Source organism: Lissotriton vulgaris, chromosome 2_1 (assembly GCF_964263255.1).
Source record: "Lissotriton vulgaris chromosome 2_1, aLisVul1.2, whole genome shotgun sequence".
NCBI classification, from domain to species: Eukaryota; Metazoa; Chordata; class Amphibia; order Caudata; family Salamandridae; genus Lissotriton; species Lissotriton vulgaris.
In genome coordinates, this window is record NC_141687.1 from 1,433,107,057 (window position 1) to 1,433,125,386 (window position 18,330).

Here is an 18,330-nt window from a genome sequence, read left to right on the forward strand (position 1 = left end):
GCATGCGCATTGAGCTTGAAAGCGCGTGCATATGCCCCCAGCCGCCTGCCTTGCATGGATTTTCCCTCAGGCGCACTCCTCCCACACCCCCGCTCCCCTGCCTGCCGTGTCGCATTTCGTCACTTCCCTCAGCCGCATTCCAGGCCCCTGCTCTCCTCCCCCCTCCTCCTCCTACTCGGGTTCCTCTTCTCTTTGCCTACCTGGTGCCGTGGACACTGACTAGCAGAAGCTTAACACGCAAGAGGTCATGTATTACTTGAAAAAACAATACACCCCAGTCATACATGTTCCGTGGCTCTCCGGGTCTTTTATCGAGTCTACCAGAAGGAATATTGAACAATTTAAATTAGGCTCATTTCCATGGATTTTCCCTCAGGCGCACTCCTCCCACACCCCCGCTCCCCTGCCTGCCGTGTCGCTTTTCGTCACTTCCCTCAGCCGCATTCCAGGCCCCTGCTCTCCTCCCCCCTCCTCCTCCTACTCTCCTCCCCACTCTCTCCCTCACACTCAGAGACACCAGAGCCCCCTGAGGGGCGCACACCAACAACGTTACTGGAAAGCGCACAGAGGCGCTTAAAACAACCTCGAGCCTCCCGCAGCGCGGGTTCCTCTTCTCTTTGCCTACCTGGTGCTGTGGACACTGACTAGCAGAAGCTTAACACGCAAGAGGTCATGTATTACTTGAAAAAACAATACACCCCAGTCATACATGTTCCGTGGCTCTCCGGGTCTTTTATCGAGTCTACCAGAAGGAATATTGAGCAATTTAAATTAGGCTCATTTCCATGGATTTTCCCTCAGGCGCACTCCTCCCACACCCCCGCTCCCCCGCCTGCTGTGTCGCATTTCGTCAATTCCCTCAGCCGCACTCCAGGCCCCTGCTCTCCTCCCCCTCCTCCTCCTACTCTCCTCCCCACTCTCTGCCTCACATTCAGAGATACCAGAGTCCCCTGAGGGGCGCACACCAAGAACGTTACTGGAAAGCGCCCAGAGGCGCTTAAAACAACCTCGAGCCTCCCGCAGCGCGGGTTCCTCTTCTCTTTGCCTACCTGGTGCCGTGGACACTGACTAGCAGAAGCTTAACACGCAAGAGGTCATGTATTACTTGAAAAAACAATACACCCCAGTCATACACCCACCACCACTACATCCATCACCACACCCACCACCACTACATCCATCACCCCATCCACCATCACCACACCCACCGCATCCACCACCACCACATCCACCACCACCACCACATCCACCATCACCACCACATCCACCGCCCCATCCACCGCCACCAAATCCACCACACCCACCACCACTACATCCATCACCACACCCACCACCACTACATCCATCACCACACCCACCACCACTACATCCATCACCCCATCCACCACCACCACCACCCCATCCACCACATCCACCATCACCACCACATCCACCGCCACATCCACTGCCACCAGATCCACCACCACTACATCCATCACCACACCCACCACCACTACATCCATCACCCCATCCACCACCACCACCACCGCATCCACCACCACCACATCCACCACCACCACATCCACAATCACCACCACATCCACCACCACATCCACCGCCACATCCACCGCCACATCCACAAAAATAAAAGCCATTGTTATTTGTAATATCAATACATCTAAGTCACGTAAATACAACACACATTGCATTAGAAATGCTATAAGTGTCACATTTGCGAAAGTTAAAACTATTGACATTGTAACTGACAAAGCTATTAATTTTGCTATTTTCAAAACTAACACATAAATAAAAAAGTGTCATTTACAATAACAATCGCTCAAACTTTCCTAATGCGAGACCTATTGCATTTCCAATGCTTGTTTAATCAGTTGATTATCAACTCCCAGAGTGACCAGACGTCAAAAGCTGACCCTCTGACCCCTTCAACGTGATAACAGCCGTAGCCTACTTTGAAGCATTTTTCACAGAAATACAAGTTTGTGAAACGAATAAAAGAAATGTTAGCTTAAAGCTTTTTAAACGCTGAAAATAATATTTATAACTTTCTTATTTATTTAAAATAAAACAGTATTAAGCTTTTAGATACGAAATACCTACATATATCACTAACAATGCCAACAACAATTTAACCAGACTAATATGTAAACGAAATAATTTGAACAATTAAATTCGAAACAAAAGTTTAATGTAATTTTCGTTTAAAGTCACAAATTTTTTTTTTTTTAGAGAAACTCCTACAAAGTGTGTCGATAAAACCACCTTTGCAAAATAAAGCATTTTGTTAAAAGAGCCACACTTCTCTACAACATTTATTAACAGGTACTTGTACATTTTTTTGATAAATCATTTATTATTTTACACATGAAAACATTTAATAATGCATACCTTTTAATTCCTATTTTTCCTCAGAAAAAAAGGACGATTATACAAAAAAATTCTACATTGAAATACACATGTCTCGTTAAAAACAGGGTAAATATTTTTTTCAATAAATAAATGTATAAATAATAAGTGAAAGTGAGGGATAGTAAAGGTAATCAAGTACTGTTCTAACTCCATCATTATGCAGCAGTAGGAAAAGTGTGAGATGATGTACAAATATCAAATATTATTCCAACACCAAGAAGGTGCAGCTGAAGGGAAAGGGTGGGATGGTGTAGAAATATCAATTACTAGTCCAACTCCAGGAAGGTGCAGCAGAAGAAAAATTGATGGATATTATAGGTGTTGCAATTACTAATCTTAATCCAGTAAGGTGAAGCAGTAGGGAAAGGGTGAGATATTTTCATAACAGTAAATTAAATGTAACTAAAACAGATTAATGTTGTCACTTTTCACTGCATCGCAAACATTGAAATCAATAATGACATTACATATTTAAAAAAAAATTAAGATACTCAAAGTGATCTTCAGCAGCCCTCTGACCAAAAGAAAAACCCGAAAGAACAGACAACAAGGAAAGTCATCTAAAATCCAGAAACACGTCCAGGATCCAGAGAAAGAAGTATACATCAACATTAAAAGGTAATTGAAAGTAAGGTTGACCCCAAATAGCATACCTAACTAGTCTGCAAGACAGATAGCTCAATAAATGTGCAGTAAATGTATGGATGTTAATTACAATTCTAACCCCATTACATGCATTAGTAGGGTAAATGCTGGATACTTCAGGGATGTCACTTACTATTCTATCTCCAGGAAGGTGCATCAGTAGGATAAGTGCTGGATAGTGTAGGGGTGCAACTTACTATTCTCACTCCATGAAGGTACAGTAGTTGGGTAAGTGCTGGATAGTGTAGAGGTATCAATTACTATTCTAACTCCTGGAAGGTGTGGCAGTAGGGAAAGTATAGGATACTGTAGGGGCATCAATTACTATTCCAACTCCAGAATTTTGCATTAGTAAGGTAAGTGCTGGACAGTGTAAAGGTATCACTTACTATTCAAACTCCAAGATGGTTTGTCAGTAGGGTAAGTGCTGGATATTTTAGGGGTGTAACTTACTGTTCTAAATCCAGAAAGGAGCTTCAGTAGAATAAATGCTGAATAGTGTAAAGGTATTGTATCTGAAACTTACATTGATTTTCATTTCTTTTGTTTCAGAATATTTGGTAACTCTTGTAAAATCTCACAACCAAAACAGGAAACTTCAAAAAGAACACATTTCAAAAAAATACCAGATTTGAAAAAAACAAACCACACCATCAGTAGGGTAAGTGCTGGATAGTATATGAATGTCACCTACTGTTCTTATTCTGGGAAGGTGCATTAGGAGAGTAAGTGCTAGATAGTGTAGGGGTGTCACTTAGTATTCCAAAACCAGGAAGATGCATTTGTAGGGTAAGTGCTGGAGAGTATAGAGATATCACTTACTATTGTAACTCCAGGAAGGTGTAGCAGTAGGGAAAGTTTAGGATAGTGTAGAGATTTCTATTAGTATTCTAACTCCAAGAAGGTACTGCAATAGGAAAAGTGTAGGATAGTGTAGAGGCATCAATTAGTATTTTAAATCCAATAATGTACTGCCATAAAGAAAGTGTGGTATAGTATAGAGGTATCAATTACTATTCTTACTCCAAGTAGATACTGCAGTGAGGAAAGTCTGAAAAAGTTTAAGGGGTTTTAAATTACCATTCTAACTCCAGAATGGTACTGCAGTAGTGAAAATGTAGGTTATTTTAAAAGTGACAATTACTATACTAACTCCAAGGAAAAAGCTGCAGTGTGTAAAGTGTGAGTGACTGTATAAATTGCACAAAAAAAACCACTACGATTTTTCTTTCCATTTAAAAATGTCGTTGAAAAAAGAATGCTCATTTTCCTTTATTTTTCTATCTAGAAATACAAAATTATCCAGTTCTAAACGCAAACCAAAGAGAAAACAAGAAGATCAGCAAACGAAAACAAGCAAGATAAAATAATTTCCAAAAACAGCAATCCAAGAAAACCAAAGAACAGCACGAACAAAAGGTATTTGAAAAATACACACCTTATTATTAAGCATAGCAACAAGCAAGTATTCAAAAATACCCATTGGTACATGAAGGTGCAGCAGTACAGAAAGTGCTGGATAGTGTAGGGGTATCAATTACTATTCTAACTCCAGGAAAGTGCTGCAGTAGAGAAAGTAATGGATAGTGTAGGGGTATCAATTACTATTCTAACTCCAGGAAAGTGCTGGATAGTGTAGGGGTATCAATTACTATTCTAACTCCATGAAGGTGCAGCAGTAGAGAAAGTGCTGGATAGTGTAGGGGTATCAATTACTATTCTAACTCCAGGAAAGTGCTACAGTAGGGAAAGTGCTGGATAGTGTAGGGGTATCAATGACTATTCTAACTCCAAGAAGGTACAGCAGTAGGGAAAGTGCTGGATAGTGTAGGGGTATCAATTACTTTTCTAACTCCAGGAACGTGCTGCAGTAGGGAAAGTGCTGGATAGTGTAGGGGTATCAATGACTATTCTAACTCCAAGAAGGTATAGCAGTAGGAAAAGTGCTGCATAGTGTAGGGGTATCAATTACTTTTCTAATTCCAGGAAAGTGCTGCAGTAGGGAAAGTGCTGTATCAATTACAACAGAGGGTGGGCGAGCAAACAACAGAGGGTGGGCGAGCAAACAACAGAGGGTGGGCGAGCAAACAACAGAGGGTGGGCGGGTGGAGGGGCAGAGCAAACAACGCAGGGTCCAAGGCAAACAACGCAGGGTCCAAGGCAAACAACGCAGGGTCCAAGGCAAACAACGCAGGGTCCAAGGCAAACAACGCAGGGAGGGCAGGTGGGGGGCAAAGCAAACAAATGGGGGGGCAAAGCAAACAGACGGGGCAGGTGGGGGGGTAAAGCAAACAACGGATGGAGGGTGGGTGGGGCGGCCAAAGCAGACAACGGAGGGAGGGTGGGTGGGGCGGCAAAAGCAGACAACGGAGGGAGGGTGGGTGGGGCGGCAAAAGCAGACAACGGAGGGAGGGTGGGTGGGGCGGCAAAAGCATACAACGGAGACAGGTTGGGTGGGGCAGCCAAGGCAGACAACGGAGGGAGGGCAGGCAGGGGACAAAGCAGACAATGGAGGGAAGGAGGGAGGGCGGGGGACAAAGCAGACAACGGAGGGAGGGCGGGTAGGGTACAAAGCAGACAACGGAGGGAGGGTGGGTAGGGGACAAAGCAGACAACGGAGGGAGGGTGGGTAGGGGACAAAGCAGACAACGGAGGGAGGGCGGGTGGGGGACAAAGACAACGGAGGGAGGGAGGGCGGGGGACAAAGTAGACAACGGAGGGAGGGAGGGCGGGGGACAAAGCAGACAACGGAGGGAGGGAGGGTGGGGGACAAAGCAGACAACGGATGGAGGGAGGGCAAGCGGGTGGGGGACAAAGCAATCAACAGAGGGCGGGTGGGGAAAAAGCAGACCACCGAGGGAGGGCGGGTAGGGTACAAATCAGACAACGGAGGGAGGGCGGGTGGGGTACAAATCAGACAACGGAGGGAGGGCGGGTGGGGTACAAAGCAGACAACGGAGGGAGGGCGGGTGGGGGGACAAAGCAGACAGGGGAGGGAGGGCTGGTGGGGGAGGGAGGGCGGGTGGGGGACAAAGCAGACAACGGAGGGACGGAGGGTGGGGGGGACAAAGCAGACAACAGGGGGAGCGCGGGTGAGGGACAAAGAAGACAACGGAGGGAGGGTGGGTGGGGGACAAAGAAGACAACGGAGGGAGGGTGGGTGGGGGACAAAGAAGACAACGGAGGGAGGGTGGGTGGGGAACAAAGAAGACAACCGAGGGAGGGTGGGTGGGGAACAAAGAAGACAACGGAGGGAGGGTGGGGGGGAACAAAGAAGACAACGGAGGGAGGGTGGGTGGGGGGAACAAAGAAGACAACGGAGGGAGGGTGGGGGACAAAGCAGAAAACGGAGGTCGGGTGGGGGACAAAGCAGAAAATGGAGGTCGGGTGGGGGACAAAGCAGACAACGGAGGGAGGGTGGGTGGGGACAAAGACAACGGAGGGAGGGCGGGTGGGGACAAAGCAGACAACGGAGGGAGGGTGGTGGGGACAAAGCAGACAACGGAGGGAGGGCGGGTGGGGGACAAAGCAGACAACGGAGGGAGGGCGGGTGGGGGACAAAGCAGACAACGGAGGGAGGGCGGGTGGGGGGCAAAGCAGACAACGGAGGGCGGGTGGGGGACAAAGCAGACAACGGTGGGAGGGTGGGGGACAAAGCAGACAACGGTGGGAGGGTGGGCGGGCGACAAAGCAGACAACGGAGGGAGGGCGGGTAGGGTACAAAGCAGACAACTGAGGGAGGGTGGGTAGGGGACAAAGCAGACAACGGAGGGAGGGCGGGTGGGGGACAAAGACAACGGAGGCAGGGCGGGTGGGGGTAAAGCACACAAGGGAGGGAGGTCGGGCAGGGGGCAAAGCAGACAATGGAGGGAAGGTGGGCAGGGGGCAAAGCAGATAACGGAGGGAGGGAGGGTAGGGGCAAAGAAGACAACGGAGGGAGGGCGGGTAGGGGTCAAAGTAGACAACGGAGAGAGGCGGTCAGGGGGGCAAAGCAGACAACGGAGATCGGGTGGGTGGTCAAAGCAGACAACGGAGAACGACAGGTGTGCAGAGTATACGAAGGCAGGGCAGGTGGACAAAGCAGACAACGGAGGGAGGGCAGTTGGGCACAGCAGACAATGGAGGGAGGGCGAGTGGGGCTGGGGACAAGCACATGGACAACAGAGGGTGGGAAGGAGGTGCTGGGGTAAAATCCCAGACAGTGGAGGGTTGGGAACAGAGAGCAAAAGAGTTAGAGGTACACAAGGAAGACGGCTTAAAAACTCTTTTCGGGTGCTTAAACCCAAAGAAGAACATTGTGCCAAAGGAAAAAAAAAAGCGCAGCCTAAGGACACAAGTAATGTGTCTTTGCTCATAGGTAGGATCAATCACACTAAGAGGAAGGAAGCCTAAAGCAGAAGGCTAATAAGCAAGTGAGAGAGACAATGAAGCCAATCAATGGTAAGCAATGGTCAGTTTCTAAGCCCATTTCTCGAAAACAAAAGGTTTTGCATGACAGTGCATGCGCTGCCTTAGGAGAGAACTGAAAAGGGCATTTCTGATCACCCAGTACAAGTATGACAGGATTTCCTGCAAAGACTATATATCATTTAATTTGGCATCCATATTTTTCTTAAGATTCAGACAAGCTCTATGCAATTGGTGCAAAAGATTTCCAAACATTACAGGAAAATCAATGACTGTATTCCATCTGGCCATTGGAACTTAAGGTATGTCATAAGAATTTCTGAGATTTGAGGCCCTATTGCAAAAGGGAGGCACGAGATGTTTTAACTTGCTTTTGGTGCCTCAACAGTGCTTTTTAATTAGGAAGCTATTTTAACTATCCTATAGTACCACAATACAAAATCGTGAAGCGCAAAAACATGACTGCCCATTAAAATGTTAACATGTGAATTTCATAGAATGCAACTCACATTTGCTTTAAACGATGAGATGAGCTGACATTTGTAAATAAAATCAAGACAAGTGGCTACGTTTCCCTTGTAAACAGTTTACAAATAAAATTGGCTAAGTGCTACGATGAATATGGAAGAAAGCAACATTTAGAAACGCCAAATGACTATTTTGGTGTGCAAGCATTCAATCTAAACTTTGCGTGAGTAGCAGCACACATATTTATTCATCAGGTGTCTGACTTCGATGTAACTTTATGGTTTCCACTAGTTCAGAATGTGGCACAACAATGATACATAGTGCAGAACTATTGGCGATGTGAAGTTAATTTTTAAATGGACTACATTTCGAATCACATTCTGCCAATAAGAAGTATAAAGAAATCAACATTTCGCGTAAATGTTAAATATTCATTTAAATTCATTCATACCTGAATAGGGAATATTTTCACAGCTACATATTCAGTCAATAACTGTGCTTTCCAGACACAGCCAAACCTTCCCCTAGCTTTAACCTCCAGAAGTTGCAATGGCTTTAAACCCATCAGAGGGGATGGTGGTGGCGGCCCTGGGTCCTAAAAACATACACAAAGAAATTTAAGAATACTTAAACAGAATCCGTATCTATTGAGAAGGCAAGCAAGAAAACATGCAACATTTTCTACTAAACAAAACACAGGGAGCGTTTCTAAAATTACCTTTGCTATTCAAGTAACGTAAGCACTCGACAATTAAAAGGATAAAGTTACCTTAAGAGACTCCTAGTCCACAGGGTCTTTTGTTGCAAATATATATGGCTAGGTATCACTTGCAAAGCCAATAGGTCTCGGCAATCCGAGAGCTAAAGGCGCCGTCAAGGTCTATAGGAATTGTCAATGCTAATGGCATATCAGCGCAGCCATGTGCACTTGGTGCCAGGTGAGCTCTGTCCTCCTTGCAGCGTCACAAGCAGAGTGTGTACTGTAACCTCGTCCCCACCGGGGGACACAAAGCAGTGCAGCAGACACGCATCGACAGATAAGCGACATCTCCACAGCAGTTCTCCACTTACAAATGGGATCATGTAATAATGTGATTTACATTAGTTGGTAAAATGAAAAATAGTTTTTTGCTATTACCGTCTACCTGCATGCATGGAACAATGTATATGTTAGTACCGAGTTTGTTTGTTTCCACTACAAATTTCTTAGTCCATCACGTTAAAGATTAATAAAAAGTTATATAAAGAAAATATATGTTTGTAAATATAACAGTCACGTTTGTTTCAATGCGGTTGTCAGTTTTAAATTTGATGGATGGACAACTGAAAATCAAGAACACCGTCATAATAAAATGACATGTTAAGGGGAGATGTCAATGTAAATTCACACTTCTGTGCATTTCATAGAGCCTTTATGTGCGTGCATGCCGAAACCGGACACCGATATAAAGCTTTTTTTTAAAGTTTATTTTTTTAACTTTTCAGAATCAAAAGTAATGTTGCACTAGCAAATCATTAAGTTTATTCGTACATCGAATTGCTGATGAAACATTTTTAAACGCGGCTGTGCCCAAAACGCACATTTAAATCGCACTTCTATCACTGCAATAGAAAGTTTATTTAGGTATGTATATACACAGAAAATCATCCAATGAAAAGCCTTAGTTTAAGCAAATGTTTGCAATTAAATCAGATGCACTCAGAATTAAAAGTAATGTTGCACCAGCAAATAAAAGTAAAAAATAAACGCAGTATGTTTAAATTTTGATTTGACCGTACAACATTACATTTAATTATGACTGCATGTGAATTACTTTTACACCATGCTCTTAAACAAAGGTTTCGCATCGCTGGATTTTGTTTCTAAACACGCACCCAAATAAATCCTTTAAATTGTAGAGAAAGAAGTGTGATTTAACCACGTGTTTTGACAGTCAATCATGGAATTTGTTAGAAGTATATCACACCGATGCTGGACCGAAGTGTTGACATACACCAATCATGTGCAAAATAGCTAAACAGGTGCCCTCTGAAATTAAGCGCATGTTTTGCAATTAATTCCCATGCATTCAGAATTAAAAGTAATGTTGCACCAGCAAGTTAAAATAAGAAATAATTGCAGTATGTTCAAAGTACTTAACTTTGATTTGCTGATGCAAAGTTAGATTTAATAATAAATGCATGTTGTTGGAAAGTGGATTTTTGGTAGGGGCAAATGTAGGTCTGCCACTTGCAATAAGGCCACCAACACATGATAGGACTCCGCATTGGTCTTAGAAATTATTCCCATGCTTAACCATTGGTAAAGTGGCTGCGAACAGACAGGCTTAACTTCAAAGCAAGTATGTAAAGCATTTAAAAACACCAATTCATAAATAATTCAGACACAACACATAATAAAAATCCAACACCAATTTATAAAAATAGGAAATATTTGTATCTTTAAAATTACAACAAAACTACAAAAATCCAATGTAGTTAACCCGAGATATGAATTTTAAAAGATTTAGCATTATATAGCAGTTAGAAACATATAGCTCCTTATTGGGATATCTGGTCGCTATAGACCGGCTCAAAGTCAAAGTTTCAAGCCGACCGTGATGAAGCCCTGAGCTGCTACCACACGCGGTAGGTCCCGGTCACAGTTATTACCTTCAGACTTAAAAACTTTTCTGGAGCTTTTATTCCTCGGGTCCCTCGAAGCTCTCAGCCAGTCCGGATTCGGTGAGGGTTCGCCGGATTACCTTGTGATGAGCACCCGGTCAAACTTATGGAAGTGAAATGAAATGAAACTTATATAGCGCACGACTTACCCTGGGGCATCTCAGCGCTTGCTTAAGGAACCCGTCCTGGTATTCCCCTGTGAGATAACCCTGGCAGGGTATCCACAAGGTGAAAGCCAGGCATCCCACCGCGAGGGGCCACTGTGGAGATTAGGCAAGCTATTGCCCAGAGTCGCAGAGTGTGAACCCATGAGTCGAGGAGGCACCGGAGCGAGAATTAACGAGTCCGTGGAATTTTGAGCCCAAGACCCGCCGAGGCAGGGAATTGAACCCTGGTCCCGGACCGAACTCAGGCTCCAGGTCTGCCGCCTCTAACCCCTGAGCCACACTTCTCCACAGTCCGACCTCCGGAGCGTTTCAGCGGGGCAAACCCAGGATCCAGGCTGACACGCAGTGAAAGGTAGGCGCCTTGGCTTTCGCAGGCGCTCCCGGTCACCTTTTCTTAGTTCGGACGTAGAACATTTTACAGAACTTTTTCTAGCGGGGTCCATAGATGCTCTTCACCAGGACGGATTCGGTGAGTGTTTGCCGGCCTTAGATTTCTTCTACTCCCGGTCAAACTCTGGAAGCGGGACCTACGGAGCATTTTGCGGGACGAACCTGGATGGCTTGGCCGGCTCGCGGTTGAAGGCAGGCAGCTTGGCTGGCCTGGAGTCGGTCCCTCTATGGAGTTTATTTTTCAAAGTTTTCCAAACATCTTCCCGAAGTTCCTCAAGGGGTCCCACAGTGTCTCAAACTCATTCAAAGGGTCTGAAAGCTCCAAGATGGTCCTTGAAAGCTGAGGATTACAGTTCCCACAATCCACTTGGACAAAATCCTTACAAATCCACTGCTGTTCTCCAGGTTGAGGATCCTTGGTGGTGATGGTCCAGGTGAGCGCTGTTAACCTGTAGCTTGCAGGGAGTCCACTCTCTAGTTCTTTTGCAGCAAGGTAATCCACAGAGCTGTAGTTTCAGCTGGTGCAGTCTTCAGAGGACAGGCCTTAGAACTTTGCACGCCAACTTTTCAACATGGCAACATCTTGGTTCTTTAGTTTCAAGCAGCAGTTCGGAGAGGCTCTGCCCCTCTCTGATACTTATTCCAAGTTCTCTGGCTCTAGCAGGAGCTGACCAATGGGAGCAGGGCAACTCCACAAGAATAGGACCACATCCTGTACAGTGTGGCATTATTTTGTCCCAGAGTGCACCAAATCCTTCAAATTCATAATGGCCAATTTTCCAGCAGGGAGTTAAGAGCTGGCTAAACACACCCCTAGGATGTCTTACTTTCCATGAACACTCCCCCTTGCCTCTGTGCATTCCTTCCATAAGCCAAGCTCTGGCTGAGGTGAAAAATAAGAGTTATAAATGACACTAAGGCCTCCTCTTCTCTTTGAAGACATGGTTTAGGACTCCTCTCCCTGCTCTGGCATTCCAGTGTAGCAGCACACTGCCCTCCCAGCAGAGCTGGTTAACCCCAGGGGCTCTTTATCACCTCTTCAAGGCAGCCTGGCTAATCCACGTAACTCTGACCAATCCTGACAGACCACAGGAAGGCTGAATCTGGACTTACACACACAAAAGTCTTATAACTTCTTGTATGCACACTTTAGGAGAAATTCAACCATATCATAGTCTGGAGATTATTAATACCATTCGGGGTAGTCTTTGAATGGTAATTCTAGCTCTCCCCTATCAAGTGTTTTTATTTAATGACTTCCTACCTTGTTACCCTATGTAGCAGGGGATTTGCAATGGGAAAAATGACTTGGGCCATTTTTTCAGCACCAGGACTTACAAAAACATGGTATAAGTATTTTGCTTATATCTACAGTAACCCCACCCCATGGGATAACTAGAGGAGACTTTAGGGGTTCTGAATTTGTAGAAATATTGCAGATCCTCCCTCCACAGGGCTCCTAGCAAAGTAGAATTTGTGCAGCACTTTATCATGATGTGGGGAGTGAAATGTGAAATTTCACTTAGCCCAGGGCATATTAAACTCATTTATAATGGTCTACCATAGATACCTGACCCCACCCCTGTGACACCTAGGGGAGACCCTGGGGGTTCCTAATATGCCAAAACATTGTATGTTATCCATTTTTAAGTGCCCCAAACCCCAATGTCGAGTTTCAGCACCATTTACTTATTAAAAGCAGTCCTGTCACCCAGGCCTACTTTTAAAACTGACCTCAGGTTTCAGCAATGCACACATGCAATTGCAGAAAAGCTGCTGGCATCCAAACTGCCATGCCCTACTGTGGGCTAGGGACTTCTTTGTAGTTTTAACCCCCCTGCCCATATATTTAATTAGGGTCTGATAGGGTAGGTCATGCCAACCACATGTGTACCCCAACCCTTAGTGTACCCTAGTGTATGTAGGTATTTTCATGTATTCTAAATATGTCTCTTTCAGCATAGCCCTGGGCCTGGTTAGGCAGAGTCCAGGGTCAGAGTCAGTTACCACCAGTACCATTCAGCAAAAAGTTGTGGGGTGCCCAGGGCACAGGATGACTTTGCAACACTTGTCAATTACTTTTAAACATGTGCTAAAACAAAGGGTATGCATTGCTTCATTTTTTTTGTAAACACACACCAAATAAAGTCTTTCAATTGAAGAGATGAAAGCATGATTTAGCTATGGGTTTTGAAAGCCAATCACGACTCGTAGAATTACAAATATATCATACAGATGCCGGATCGAGTGTTGACTTACAACAAGCAAGTGAAAAATAGCTAAACAGATGCCCTCAGAAAACAGTGTCTCTCTGTTGACCTCGATCTTTGAATGCAAAGCAAACATGACTAGATAAGAACACGTTTTACAGGCCTAATTACAGAGGACCTTACAGCAGTAAGTGAAAACAAAGAAAAAAGTGGTTTCTGAACCAGATCCTAAAATGGAAGCAGTAGAGGCACAGTGTAATTGGTCCCTGCTCTCAAGAAGGGCTAAACACAGGGAAAGGCTGTCAAAAGAAAGACATTTTGACAATTGACTTGTAATCTTAAGATGAAGCTTTTTATGTTAAAAGACTTCTAAATCGATTGGAGACTTTTATCAATCTGTTTCATCCGTTAGTATGATACCTTCTAAGAAACATCTCTGCTCATCAATAGACACGGAGGAGCCACCGTAATTTAATATATGGCCATTTTCGGAAAAACACTCGGATCCCTTCTTCAAACTGGAATCACGAGTTAATTACTCGTTTTTACTCGATCAGGGTGGTTAGATATATGCTTGTGCCGATGTGAGAGAGCTTTGTTCACTCGCAGTTTATCATCTGCCTCGTTCAATAGATTCGGCCTCCCTGCTCCTCCGTGTTCGTGTCATTATCCTGGATGACACGAACACGGAGGAGCAGGGAGGCCGAAACTATTGAACGAGGCAGATGATAAACTGCGAGTGAACAAAGCTCTCTCACATCGGCACAAGCATATATCTAACCACCCTGATCGAGTGAAAACGAGTACTTAACTCGCGATTCCAATTTGAAGAAGGGATCCGAGTGTTTTTCCGAAAATGGCCATATATTAAATTACGGTGGCTCCTCCGCGTCTATTGATAAGCACAGATGTTTCTTAGAAGGTATCATACTACCGGATGAAACAGATTGATAAAAGTCTCCAATCGATTTAGAAGTCTTTTAACATAAAAAGCTTCATCTTAAGATTACAAGTCAATTGTCAAAATGTCCTGATGAAGGTGTGACTATTGTAAACAGACACCGAAACACCGCGTCGACTCTTTCTTTTGACTGTTTTTTTATCATTATCTATGTTTTACCATTAATATAAACTTTTTAAGAAAGTTTTTTTTAATAAACTTAGAGTGTAACCCTAAAGGGAGGTACCATAATAAATTGTGCAAACTTTGTTTTTATATCTTTGTTGGATTTGTTTATTGAATAATGTTTTGGTATACAGTATGATAAGTGTTCTATATTCTTTTGCCACTATAGTTTGATTAAGACTAGAGACTCTCCTTAGACTAAATTCCCCCACACGCCCTCCTAGAGTCAGTATTTTTGACTCCTCTCGTACATACAAACCACAGGGTCATATTTTTTGTAATGCTCACTCCCCTCCCTGTGTAAATCACCAGGGGAACCTTCCAATAAATTTGTTGTGTAAACACAGGGAAAGGCATGACAAATGCATGCCATGGACAAATGGAGAAAAAATGTGAGAGCAACGATGCAGACAGCAAATGGTAAGCCTTTGGGCGGGTTGAAGACCACAAAGTACATACATGTCTCTGAGACAGCACAAGCACTGTTTAGCAGAGACCTACAAATTGCACATTTAACCCATTCACTGCGGCGGCTATTCCGACGCAGTGCTAAGGGGGCGGGGCAGCCGCATGCTTGGACGGAACCGCTCCGTCACCAGCCGCGGTTGCGCTGTGCTCATGACAGAGCGGTTCCGTCACGGCACCGCCCGCTCAATGGAACGCTCAGCGCAGGCGCGGAATCCGCAGCGCGCAGGCGCGCCGAGCGGGCCGTGACGATACCGCTCCGTCATCAGCACAGCGCGACCGTGGCTGATGACGGAGTGGTTCCGTCACCAGCAGGGGAGGGGTTAAGTAGTTATTTAAAAACCATGTGACAGTACGCATGAGGACATATAACATGACCACAACCACCTTCTTGATGAAGAAGCTCAGCCTAGTTAAAAAAAGGTCTGAGATGACTGACAAAAGAAAGAGCAACAGGCGGGATGGTGTTTTAAATAGAAGAGAGAAGGAACGAGAAGAGTCATCTAAACAGGTAACATTGCTCTACTCTGTCTTACATAATATATTAGAAAGTTAAGAAGTTTCACACAAACAATTTTATCAAGTTCTAGCAAACAAAATGCTCCTCTCGTCATGATGAAGCTTCAAGGGGCTAGCATGCGTTTACAGAATGAATGTGGAGTAGCCCTTGCAGATCCCCAGCATATTCAGACAAAAAGACACAAGCATTATGCGACCCATATTGACTTGGTCAACTGGGTGTAGGAGGGGGGGGGGGGGGAGGGGTGTGTGTGCGTGTGCGTCCCCACAAGGCAGGTATCCACACATAGTCCCCACAAGGATGGTAACACGTATATGTGTGTATATATATATATATATATATATATATATATATATATATATATATATATATATATATATATTAGTCTATCCAACAAATAGGGTCCTTCCAGGATGCTGCTCCCGTAGTCAGGTAGAAAATTACAAAAAAAAATGTGATGGACAGAATGTAGATCAATGTCTTACATTTACCCCAGTACAAGGATCTGGGCCTAAATCCATCGTTTTTTGCACTCCACACCACCCTGGGTCAGATAATGGCTTTATGCAAATCAGCTCTGACCCTGTGCCCCATGGGAACAGTCCAGTTCGAACTACAACAGCCATATCTTTCCCAGACCGGAATCAAGCATCCGAGGACCGGACCGGTTTCGAGGTAACACCTCTCATCAGCCCGGCTAGCTTGACTCCAGTGGTGTGGAGGCTCTGGGAGCCACGTCTGAGCTACCCCAGTACACTCAGGGAGAAAATTACAAAAAACAATTTGATGGACAGAATGTAGATCAATGTCTTACATTCACCCCAGTACAAGGATCTGGGCCTAAATCCATCGTTTTTTGCACTCCACACCACCCTGGATCAGATAATGGCTTTATGCAAATCAGCTCTGAACCTGTGCCCCATGGGAACAGTCCAGTCCGAACTACAACAGCCATATCTTTCCCAGACCGGAATCAAGCATCCGAGGACCGGACCGGTTTCGAGGTAACACCTCTCATCAGCCCGGCTAGCTTGACTCCAGTGGTGTGGAGGCTCTGGGACCCACGTCTGAGCTACCCCAGTACACTCAGGGAAAAAATTACAAAAAACAATTTGATGGACAGAATGTAGATCAATGTCTTACATTCACCCCAGTACAAGGATCTGGGCCTAAATCCATAGTTTTTTGCACTCCACACCACCCTGGGTCAGATAATGGCTTTATGCAAATCAGGTCTGACCCTGTGCCCCATGGGAACAGTCCAGTCCGAACTACAACAGCCATATCTTTCCCAGACCGGAATCAAGCATCCGAGGACCGGACCGGTTTCGAGGTAACACCTCTCTTCAGCCCGGCTAGCTTGACTCCAGTGGTGTGGAGGCTCTGGGACCCACGTCTGAGCTACCCCAGTACACTCAGGGAGAAAATTACAAAAAACAATTTGATGGACAGAATGTAGATCAATGTCTTACATTCACCCCAGTACAAGGATCTGGGCCTAAATCCATCGTTTTTTGCCTGGGGTGAATGTGTGACATTGATCCACATTCGGTCCATCACCTGTTTTGTTTGCAATACCGCCATAAGTGCGCTGGGGATGCTCAGACGTGGGTCCCAGGCACTCCACACCACTGGAGTCAAGCTAGCCGGCTGATGAGAGGTGTTACTCTAGATATAGAGTCACTGTATAGTAACATTCCACAACAAGAAGCGTTGCTTGCAGTATCATGGTTCATTGGAACCTACCGAATTCCATGCCCCAAAATATTTGTTCTAGAATGTCTGAAGATTGTTCTAACGGAAAACACATTCGAATTTGGCAGCCACCTATACAAACAAAATCAGAGGTGTAAGTATGGGTGCCACAGTAGCACCAACTGTGGCAAATATCTATATGGCCTTATTCGAACAAAAATTCATGGACAATGAAATAGCTCCTTTCTACGAATCTGTTACACATTGGTCATGTTACATCGACGATATCTTCTTTATATGGTCAGATACAGCAGAAAACCTTGAGTAATTTCTATTATGGCTAAATGCAACTGATGTGAATCTTCAATTCAGCTGTCATACCAGCAAACACCAAGTTGAATTCCTGGACATCTTAAGGCTGAACAACAATCATTTGGAAGTGGAGCTTTTCACTAAAGCAACTGCGAGAAACACCTTATTGCATTTCTAAAGTTACCACCTTAGAACTCAGAAACAGAGCATCCAGTTTGGGCAGTTTTTAAGATTGCGACGCAATTGTACAAATCTTTTTGACTATGACCCTCAAGCTGCCACAATGAAACTGAAATTTCTAGAGAGAGGGTACCCGCATAGACTAGTGCGAGAAGCATTCAAACAGGCCAGATTCTATGACTGGGATTACCTGCTCAAACCCACAAACTACACTAAAAAAGACCAGTTAGTGTGTATAACCAAACATTAAACCATGAACAACCAGATCAGACAAGATAATCAATGCCAATTGGCATATACTAAACAGTGACCAATCCTACCTATGGATTGGACAGACCACTCACTTATCAAATTTTTTATACACTTGAACGATGGCCATCACAAGGCTCCTGGGTTGACCAGTAAAATTAACTGCAGAGACTGGAAAGCACTTACTCGTTTGCACTCCATAGGGGAAGTGTTCCAGTTGGAGCAACTCTTTGATGAGGAAAAACAGGTAGATGAAAAATACTCCTCACTTTGCACAGGTATTACAACTATCCTAGACGCTCATGCCCCTCTTAAAACTCGCAGTTGTAAGGGCAATGACTCCGCTCCTTGGTTCAACGATACATTAAAAGATCTGAAGCAGGGTTGCAAACAAGCCAAGAGAAGGTGGAGACGTGACTATACAGA

At 44.7% G+C, this 18,330-nt stretch overlaps 1 protein-coding gene across 2 annotated transcripts in view; it reads right to left on the reverse strand.

Moving 5' to 3' along the window:
• The window catches only part of ACVR2A (activin A receptor type 2A), a 294,834-nt gene that overhangs the window by 125,266 nt on the left and 151,238 nt on the right, over nucleotides 1–18,330 (reverse strand). For both annotated transcript variants that reach the window (XM_086957266.1, XM_086957265.1), the window contains one exon: nucleotides 8,378–8,521. In XM_086957266.1, the coding sequence (XP_086813392.1) occupies nucleotides 8,378–8,521 (144 nt within the window). The remainder of the gene's footprint in view (nucleotides 1–8,377; nucleotides 8,522–18,330) is intronic.